The sequence below is a fragment of the Trachypithecus francoisi genome, unplaced genomic scaffold (genome assembly GCF_009764315.1).
Source record: "Trachypithecus francoisi isolate TF-2019V2 unplaced genomic scaffold, Tfra_2.0 Lachesis_group3, whole genome shotgun sequence".
NCBI lineage: Eukaryota > Metazoa > Chordata > Mammalia > Primates > Cercopithecidae > Trachypithecus > Trachypithecus francoisi.
The window spans coordinates 114,593,662-114,604,414 of NW_022681468.1; the positions used below are offsets into that span (position 1 = coordinate 114,593,662).

Genomic DNA, 10,753 nt, shown 5'->3' on the forward strand with positions numbered 1-10,753 from the left:
CCAGTTAACATTTTGACACGTTTGTTTTATATAAAATAAATACATATGAGCACACACATATTTCTGAACCATTTGAGATTTAGTTGTACTCATCATTAGATTTCATCCCTAAATACTTCCACAGCACATAAATTCAGTGTGATCTATATATATTGCTCTACACAACCACACTGCAAGATTGCTCTCAGCAAAATTTAAATTATTACAAAAGTATTATCTAATATACTCCGTATGCAGAACTTTCCAATTATCCCAGTAATATCCTTTATAGCTGTATTTTTAATCATCCATTGCACACTACATTCAGCTGTCATATCTCTTCTGTTTCCTTTAAACTAGAACAGTTCCTGCAACTTTTGTTGTCCTTTGTGATATTGATATTAGTGAAGAATCTAGGCCAGTTGATTTGCAGAATGTCTCATAGTTTTGATGTATTGTTTGTTTCCCTTTTATCTGATTCATGTTAAACATGTTTTCTAGGATTTTGGTAGGGCTGTGTCTTTCTCAAGACGTCACATCAGGGAGTACATTGTATCTCATTGTCCCATCACTGGGGCTGTTTGACCACTTGGTAAGGTGTTGACCACCAGATTTCTTCTCATAAAGAGAATTTTTCCCTTCATAATTAGTAAGTTTCTTGTTGAGCAGTTCTTTGCCTCTTAAAGTTCAAAGCTTGTTCCAGTATGAAGGAATGAGGTCCAGTGTGGACACGGGGGTGGTCTAGTTGTAAGTGGGGAAGGGAAGAGGTGGGGAAAGAGTCAGATGTATATGTGTGTGTGTGTGTGTGTGTATATATATATATATATATATATACTGTAAGTTCTGAGATACATGTGCAGAATGTGCAGGTTTGTTATATAGGTATACACACATGCCATGGGTGGTTTGCTGCACCCATCAACCTGTCATCTACATTAGGTATTTCTCTTAATGCTATCCCTTCCCCACCCCCCGACAGGCCCCAGTGTGTGATGTTCCCCTCCCTGTGTCCATGTGTTCGCATTGTTCAACTCCCACTTAAGAGTGGAGTCAGATGTATTGAATACAATGAAGGGAAGTAAGCAGCGTGCTGACACCTGACAGATGAGGAGCCCGCTGTGTAGGGATAGCATTGGAAGAGAGAATAGAGCCCCAGAAGAGAGAATAAAGTGCTGGGATAGAGAAAGCATGTGAAAGGAACTGTCTCTTGAGGCCAGAAGGAACTTGGAGAATTTAGGAACCAGAAGGTGGCCAAGGTGTCTGGGGTGCAGCTTGGGTACCTGGTAAAGGTTGCCAGATCACAGCAGGTCTTGTGGGTCATAATAAAGAGTATTGTGAATGTGTAGTTAGGTTTCTTATAACAAATCCTTCCTTCAGAGAACACTTGACACTAAATTGCATTACTACTAGTTTGTGGTAGCTTTAGTGTAGATCTCCAGGGACTGTCTGTACATTGCTGGTCAGGGGGTGTAAATTTACCAGTGGATTTATATACCTAAAGGAACCAGTGTGACATCAGCACTCAGTTTTGTGACTGCCACAGAATAGAATCAGAAGTCATAGTCCTGGAGAAATCCCATGCCTGTAAATGAGCTGTGCTCCTTATTGATAAGACTTGGGACATATGCAGCCTTTCCAGTTAAAGGGCCAATCAATGAGAGGATTGAGTTAGATCTGAGATAACACTTTGTTGTGGGAGCCTTGTTACACAACAGAAAGACTGGGCAGGTCTGAAGGAGATAGGAACCTTGGACATGGTACTGAAGGGTGTCTGTGTAGGGGGGAGTGGGGACATGCATATGTGTCCATAAGGGAGGGAAAGGCCTGAAATGCTGTGTGCTGGAATGAGCAGTGCCAAAGTGATGACCTGACAAGGGGCAGACTGCAGCCGGCACGTGCATGCTGGACCACTGCGTTCCATGGTCCGAGGAGACAGCTTCAGCCTCTTGCAGTGGAAAGCAGGTGTACAAGGAGGAGTTTTCTTTCCTGGCCTGTACTGAGTGTACTTGTTGTCTTCCTTGATACCCTAAGGTCAATCAGATCCTAAGAAGTTCCCTGCTTGTCACGAACAGGTTATAATTATCTCTCCCTTTATTGTTTCACCAGCAGCTATAAAATGCATATTAATGCTCAAAGAAACCTTACCAACTGATTTTACTGCCTTGAATCCTGAACAATAAAGATCTACCTTCCAACTCAAACATAATTAGACTTGGCCCATGTTCAGGGTTGGCAGTAGCAGTGTTGTTTGCAATTTACACGCTATGTTCTTGGTTCCTTTCCTTTGGAATTTATTTTATTCCCTTGGTCTGTTTCTGATAAGCCAGTCCAACTCGTTGGACTTATGGGGATAAACGTTTAAAAGGAACATTTTGTGGTGTTTGTATGTTCCTTTCAGAGGAAAGTCAGAGTAGAGTTCTAGACCTTGTAACTGCCAGACTCTGAGCAGAAAGGCTCCTGGCTTTGTCTTTCTCTAGGCTGCAAAAATATGCTGATTCACCAACAGTGCCCCTTCCCCCAACACAGATAAGTGAGCAGATGGTAAGCGACTCACAGCTTCCAGCAGCAGCATCTAGCCAGCCGGTGTCTCCTCTCCTGTACCATTTTTTGTCCTCTCCTGTACTTAAGTTTTGTACTCTTAAAGACTGTGAGGGGACAGCTAGCAGAAAATGCTTCTGCCTGCTCCCAGAGAGCCTTCAGAATGAGGGGGCAGGGGAGGGGCTGCCTGCCTGTACACATAGCACAAGAGCCAGACCCAGAAAGAATGCTTGATTTGTGGAGTAGCAGGCCCAAGACTCACTGCCCAGACCCATTTCAAATCTAACAGAAAGAGTTCTGATAAATAGGTGAAGGAATGCATAGACGAGTGAAAGCTCTGCCTTGCGTGACTCTGCAGGTAAAGAGGGTGTTTGAAGTAGTCAGGTGTGTGACTTGTCTGATAGGTTTGAGTTGTTAGTGGCTTAGGACTTTTGAAAATTGTTCAGCCTAATTAGTTCTGATAATATGTGCATGTCTGAAGCAGGCCATAAAAATGGCTGTTTTAATCAGCTGTTGACATGCAAGGTCAGGCTGCAGCCTCCAGCACTGGCACCTGAGATACCAATGACTGACATTTCAGAAAGAGGTGAGAGGAGAGACTCAGTGCTCCTAATGGCACTGTTTGTTGCCTCTCTCTAGGCCAGGAATAGGATTTGGACAGGTAGAGGGGCTCAGTTAGCCAACACAATAGTGTTTATTTGATATGTTAGACATTTTTTATCATCATCATTACATAAACACCCCATCACACATGTTCAAATTCTCTAACATATTAGGATATTTTCCCACTACAATTCACCGAATAATTCCCTACCAAAACCTAATCATAAGTCAAAACCTGGCCTTTCTCTTACTAGACTCAATCTGACTAGAAAAATCAATACCCAAAACAATTTCACACACGACATGACATTATTATTCTGCCTTCCCTGAGAGGATACAGACCTGGGTCCTATAGGTTCAGTCTTTGTGCTTGGTTTCCTGTTGCTAAAACATGAAGCTATAGCCTCATTCTGTGTGGTTTTAAGAGTCTATGCAGGTAGGACTAGACCTGATAGAACCTCGAGAGATTTCTCCTGACATGACCAGTGAAGAAAACAGATTTTTCTAGACAGGACTCTGGAACGATGCAATGAGATAAATGTACTGAAAAATTTATTAACTTTTATTCCCTAACTCTTCTACCTTAGAGTTAGACCAGACCAGAAATGGCACTAGTTTTGCATCATTTGTATGTCTGAGTACCTGATAAGAACTCAGCTTTGTTGATAAGTGTAGATGGAACAAGTTGAGAAGGTGAAGGCTGAAGAAGTAAAAGATTAATTTCCTTACCTCAGGCAGTTGACAGTCCCGTATAATTGAGGACACAGGATCTAAAAAAGGTATCTGATCTAGCTGGACAAAGCTAGCAACGTGCAGTCCCACAATGACTTGCTAATTAGAATCTGCATTTGTTGGTCCATTGGCCAGTGAAGCCAAATGGGGCTCTTTGGGAAAGGGTCTGCTGCTCAGCCCAGTGGCTTTGGCATTTGTAAGACAGCATTGGCTTCTTGGAGGGAGCAATACCTTGGTTGTCAAGGTAAGAGCTGTCCATTGGAGATCACAATTTTTGGGTTTGCTGTTTCTTTCCTAGTATGTTGACACTGGTGCATATAATAATATTATGGACTAATTCACATACATCAGCTGCTGTAGATATTGGCTTTGAGCCTTGAAAAGCCAAGTATTTTCCATAGTGTACTTTCAGTGACTAATTCTCCCCAACTTTTGTAAAAGTTGCCCTTTTTTAATGGTGAAAGTAGCTTAAAGTCAGCCATAGCTTACTTAACTTGTACTCCTTCCCTGTTTTGTGAGTATTGGGTTACACCCAATTCAGATGGGGAGAAAATGACAAATTATTTGAGAAAACAACTTTGCTAGCTGAGTTTCTTAATCAAAGAGGAAGGGTAAATAGAAGAGAGAAGGAAGAAGAAGAGGGAAGCAGATGGAACAAGTCCTCCTGCCCTATAATTGAGGAGAACAGCAGGGACCAGAGGGCCATCAGGGTTAGCTAGTGTCTGTGTCTGTTCCACTTCTCAGGAAGGACAAGGCGCTTGCTTGTGAGGAAACCCTGCTGCCCAAGATGGCATTTCCCCCACTTGGGGAAAATCATGTTCTCTTCTCTTGTGCCTGATATGCTATTACTGGCTGTGTGCTGGTCTCGATAGCACTAAATATATCCTGGTAGATTTGGCCTTCGTCATCTAAAGCTAAACTGCTAAGGGAGCTTAAGTTTGTCCCCACTCTGTGGTGACCTGGAACAAGTTGTTACTTGGTTCACCATTCACTACTCAGAGTGTGCCTTAGTCCCGGAAGATGAAGAGGATGGGCCAGAGGGTGGTCCATGGTAAAATGTTGGCATTTGCAGAATCTTGGATAGAGTATACCCAGTTTGGACCTGGTTTCTGTAGTCACTTTACCTTTCTCTTCTCCCTTTGAACTGCAGACTCTGGCCTGGTTGTCCCAAGTGTTTCCTATGAGCTACATAAAAAGCTGTTGTCCGTGGCTGAGAAGCATGGGCTGACCCTGGAGCGGAGACTGGAGATGACAGGTGTGTGTGCCAGTCAGATGGCACTGACCCTCCTCGGAGGACCCAACAGGTAAATGCCTGTAAACTGGCAGGGACTCAATGTGGAGTGAGGATGCTCTGCTTGGCCACCACCACAGTGCCTCCCATACACACAGACGAGTTCATTAGGCAGTTTTTTGCCCATCTGATGGGAGTATCTCTCTGAAGTCACTTTCCTGGATGCTGTGAGGTTTCTTTGCCCCTCCTCAGACCCATCTCCTAGATGTCCTCATTCTTCTTCTGGCAAACTGCCTTTTGACCCTCTGTTTCCTGATAGCCGCCATCTGGCCTGAGACTCTTGCTAACTATCAGAAGCCTTCCTTCTAGGAACCTTCGGAGACCTGGCCTTTGGCACTCATCATTTACTTTACGTGGCTGGGATGCAAATCAGTCTCCATATCTGAGAGCTTCCAGAACCACACTGACAACTGAGTAGGGGAGCTGGAGTTTGGCACCTTCCCACCTGCCTCTTATGCTCATATATCAAGGGCAGTGCCTTATTTGTGGACAGACTGATACCAGGTGCCAGACCTTCTGCTAGACACTGGGGACACGAAGAATAAAATACTGCACCTTTCCTCCAGTAGCCCAGTGAGATCTCTAGAAAGTCTAGTGCTGTGATAGAGGAAACAAAATTCTCCAGTAAGCCGTATTATTGCCACAGGCTGGAGAAACCAGTCACCCTTCTGGAGCAGTGGCATCCAAGCTGAGCCCTGATGAACAAGCGGTGATTAGCAGGGGCAAGCAAGAAAGAGGAAGACATTCTGTTTTTTTGTTGAGATAGGTTCTCACTCTGTCACCCAGGCTGGAGCACAGTGGCACAATCTCAGCTCACTGCAACTTCCACCTGCCGAGTTTGGTCAATTCTCCCACCTCAGCCTTATGAAGTAGCTGAGACTGCAGGCATGTGCCACCATGCACGGCTAATTTTTTTGTTTTTGATAGAGACAGGGTTTCGCCATGTTGTCCAGGCTGGTCCCAAACTTTTGGCCTCAGGTAATCTGCACGCCTCTGCCTCCCAAAGTGCTGGAATTACAGGTGTGAGCCATCGCACCTGGCCAAGAAGAAGGTATTCTAAGTACAGGGAGTAGCATGTGCCAAGGGCAGAGAGAATCAAGAGGCCATGGAATTGTTGGCAATCTGTAAGTCACTCTGTCGCTGGAAAGTAGGGCCTCAGTATAGCTGAGTGATAGGGAGCTGCTGAAGAAATTTCAATAGAGCTATGACATGGTTAGTCTTGTGTTTTAAAAAGATGATTTTTAGCTACAATGAGGACAGTAGATTCAGTGGAGGCAAGACTGAAAGCAGTGAGATCAGGTAGAAAACTGCAACACTTAGAAAACTGAGCCAGGGCCCAAATGATGGTGGCCCAACTAGGGAAGCAGGGATCAGAAAAGTGTACAAATAGGTTTGGTGATGCACGCCTATATCCCAGCTACTCCAGAGGCTGGGGTGGGAGGATTGCTTGAGCCCAGGAGTTTGAGGCCAGCCTGGGCAACATAGTGAGACCTTGTCTGTCTCTCTTTCTCTCTCTCTCTCTTTTTTTTTTTTTTATATGACCTTGTCTCTTGAAAAAAGAAAGAGAAGTGGACAGATGAGGGTTTGTTGTTGTTGTTGTTAAGGTAAATTCAGCAGGGCAAGGTAGTTGAATGGATTTTAGAGGTGATGGAAAGTATAGTGTCAGAAATCAGTGAACTTCAAGCTTTCTAGCCTGGACATCTGATTGGATGATGGTACACATTCACTGTGATAGGAAACATGGGAAGAAGAGCAGGTTTGAGAGAGATGGTGGGTTTTGTTTTGGATGTGTTGAGTTTGGAATACCTGTAAGATATCCAAATAGTCTCTTAGCTATAAGGATCTGAAATTTAGGCCAGGCGTGGTGGCTCACACCTGTAATCCCTGCACTTCGGGAGGCCAAGGTGGGCAGATCACTTGAGGTCAGGAGTTCAAAACCAGCCTGGCCAACATGGTGAAACGCTGTCTCTACTAAAAATATAAAAATTAGCTAGGCGTGGTGGCAGGTGCCTATAGTCCCAGCTACTAAGGAGGCTGAGGCAGGAGAATTGCTTGAACCTGGGAGGAGAAGGTTGCAGTGAGCCGAGATCTCACCACTGCACTCCAGCCTGGGCAACAAGAGCAAGACTCCATCTCAGAAAAAAAAAAAAAGATCTGAAGTTCAGAAAAGGGTCTGAGCTGATGCTAGAGATTTGAGAGTTGGCAGCTTGTAGATGGTGTAAGAGTAGATGAGATCATGTGAGAAGGTGTGAAAAGAAAGGGCCTAGGGTGGGATTCTGGGGAACATCGGCATGTAGGGCACAGTTAGGAGGATGAAGAAGAAAGCAAGAGAGGTAAGAAACCAAGAGGGTAGCGTGTAAGAACCAAGGAAATAGTATTTGAAGTCAAAAGGAATGGCTGGCAGTGGTACTGCTGAGAGATCAATCAAAATTAGAGTTGACAAGTGCCTACTGGCTTTGTCAGTAAAGAGGAGGATGTGGGCAACCTTGTGGGAGACTGGTGTCTGGAATGGGGAGGTGGCTTCCAAGGAGCAGGGCAGATCTGGGTTCAGTGGGGCAAGGAAAGCCTCTTTTCCCTGAGCAGCACCCACAGATCCAAAGCCTCACATGATAGGATGTTGCTTCCTACAGGGCCCCTTCCCTATTTGCAAAATGGAACCTGGTCCTTGGCTTGTGCTTCCAGCCATGGTGTTTGGGAGTCCTTGCCAGAAAACTGATATTGCAGATAAATCCTGTAGCTCCTCACTCCAGCCTCTTTTCATTCTCTGGGCCTGATAATGTGTTTGGATGGAAGGCATCTCCTGATTCTGAAGTGATCTTGATTCAAGCAGGCTTAGTCCAACCCAGATGTAAGATTTCCATCTCCCTCATCCTATTTGAGTTGGGGGTTGGAGTGTTAGTTTTTCCTTGTCCCTTGATTTAGGCCTGCTTCCTAGCTGTTAGATCTTTGGGCTCTCCTGTGCCAGGGAAGAGCCAGGGAAATGCCTATAGGAAGGGGTAGTGTGAAGTACCCTCTGAAAGAGCATCAGGCCCGTGGGTCTGGTGTCTCCTGCACCTCCTCCCAGAGCCGCTGTTGGGGGCACTTTGAGACAATTAAGTGGCTTCCCAGAAACAGTAGTTTTGGGGCAGGAGCTGAATGTCCTTAACAAATCACACTCCTCTCTAGCCAGCTTCTCGGGGCTGGCTGTTCTTGTGCCAGTCTTTTCTTTTAGTGTCTGAACTGTCCAAAGGTCTATCTCCTGTCCTTTGTAGCAGTTGCTGATGTTGAGAAATCAGACCTGTAGTTAGTAATCTTGAAGTTTAATGTATATCAAGTGCCATGCAGTGTTCCACGGTGCTTTCACAGCATAATTTAATGTAGTCCTCATAACTTCACCTCAAAGCTAAATAATAGCCCTGTGTTTTTGGATGAGAACACTGTGGCTCAGAGAACCGAGGGACTTGCCCACATGATACTGCTGGTACACAGTCCAGCCAGGCCTCTAATCCACATAGGTCCATTTCCAGTGCCCATATACTCTTTGCCTTGCCGCTGGGTGTGTGAATGCTGTGCTCTGCTTCTTTTGATTGGGGGTGGGACAGGTTCTCCCTGAGAGGAAGAACCCTTTTAGGGAACAAAGTGAGTCAGATTCCACAGCTCTGCAGCATCCTCTGAAGGGAGCAGTTCTCATCATATTTCCTCTAAATGCAGAAATGGAAAGGCGAATGGTTTGGTGTCTAGAAGGTAGAGTAGATTGTTAAATTCTCCAAAATGTGTCTGGGAATGGGGGCAGTTATGAAGCTCCTCTTAGTTTGTTGACAACATCTTGTCATCTTTCTCCCTTTGGGAAACCGGTAAGTGACAATCATTGCTCCGCCACTAGGCAGGGACATATGGCCCTGCCGTCCATCTCCTCCCTGCCTTGCTGCCCCGTGAGCCAGCTGTGCTGCCTATGAGTTCGGCACAGCTCCAGGGCTAATCCTCGTTATCTCCTTATTTGTGACTTCTCTGAGTCCAAAGGAGTCTGAGTTTTGAATAGCAGAAAACTGGAAGTGACTGCTTCATCCAAGGCAGCTGCTAGCATAGGAGGCCAGGTAACCCTTAGCCTGCTGCCTCCTCCATGGTCAGCACTGATTGAGTACCTTCTTTGTGTTAGGCACTGCTAAGTGCTGGGCATCCAGTATCCACACAGCATCTTATGAAATAGGTACTGTTAATGCCTGCAGCATTGCTTTCATTAGCTTCAGTAAGCTACTAAGCTCAGTAAAGAGAACTTGGATTGGCAACTGATTGAGGAGAATTGAGGGCTATGGTACTTGCTGTGAGCTTATTAGGAGTTGAGGAGAGGTAAAGGCATGAGCCAGCGTAATCCCAGCAGAGGTAATAAGCCTTGAGCTGGATCTCTAAGAAAAGGCGGGTCACAGTTTGGAATGTGAAAGGCTTTCTGGCAGGGGCCATAGTTTGAGCATAAGCAGGAAAGAGCCTTACAAGTGCAGGAGAGAATGAGACCAGCCCTGCTGGAGTGAAGCAGACACGTCGTTGGGGAAGAAGAGCAGAGAACGCTGCAGAGGAACTACTGAGTGTTCATGGGTCAGCAAAGCAGTGTTCTGGCAACAGTGTTGTGTGGTGCAGGATCTGGGTGAACCACTTAGTGGGAGGACCCAGCAATGACGTGAGGCTGGGGTTTGGGACAACGGGAATGCCACCCTATAGACCTGGCCTGTAGTGGATTCTGTCCCCCTCTGGAGCCTGGGACTTGGTGAGCAGTGGGTAAGAGATCTGAGACCAATAGGTGCTACAGGCAATTGTCTGATATAGGGTGCAAGGGATTGGCAAGTCTGTAGCTGATACTGCTTCTTCACCTTCTTTTCCAGATTGAATCCCAAAAATGTTCACCAGAGGCCTACAGTGGCTCTACTGTGTGGACCTCATGTGAAGGGGGCTCAGGGTATCAGCTGTGGAAGGCACCTAGCCAACCATGATGTCCAGGTCATCCTTTTCCTGCCCAATTTTGTCAAGATGTTGGAATCTATCACCAATGAGCTGTCGCTCTTCAGCAAGACACAAGGCCAACAAGTGTCTAGCCTCAAAGGTGAGCACTTATGCAGGGCTGGGCTGAAGGCCTCCTCCCTCCTTAGCAGTTTGATGGTCTCGTCATGCCACCCAGTGGCGACAGGTGGAAAGGCACCGTGTGTAAGGATGGTGCTCTGCCTCTAAGGAGTCTTAGAACAGTAATATACTACTTTCCATCTCCTTACTCTTCTCTCTCTCCCACTACTCAGATGAAAAGCTGGGGACCCACTGGTCCATTCCACAAATATTCGTTGAACAGGCACTCTTCCTGATGCTAGGGATATGGCAACAGATATTTTAAAATCCATTCTTCCGTGGAGCTTATATTCTGGTTAGGAGGAACAAACAGTATGTAACATACTTGTGTAGTTGTAGTAAGAGATATGAATAAAAGTAAAGCAGGGAAAGGAGGCATGTTGGAGGACTGGGTAGAGAGTTAGGAGACTTGGACATTTCAGGGTCAGGTCATGATGGGCCTTGGGGATGACCACAAGGATTTGGGCTTTTACTCTGGTGAGATGGGCAGTCATTGAAGGAACAAGTAGGGAAATGATATAA

General features: G+C 45.6%; 1 protein-coding gene across 2 annotated transcripts in view; it reads left to right on the top strand.

Annotated features, from left to right (window-relative positions):
- Nucleotides 1-10,753, top strand: part of EDC3 (enhancer of mRNA decapping 3) — a 59,990-nt gene that overhangs the window by 44,948 nt on the left and 4,289 nt on the right. For both annotated transcript variants that reach the window (XM_033189372.1, XM_033189373.1), the window contains 2 exons: nucleotides 5,003-5,156; nucleotides 9,997-10,214. In XM_033189372.1, coding sequence (XP_033045263.1) covers nucleotides 5,003-5,156; nucleotides 9,997-10,214 — 372 coding nt within the window. The remainder of the gene's footprint in view (nucleotides 1-5,002; nucleotides 5,157-9,996; nucleotides 10,215-10,753) is intronic.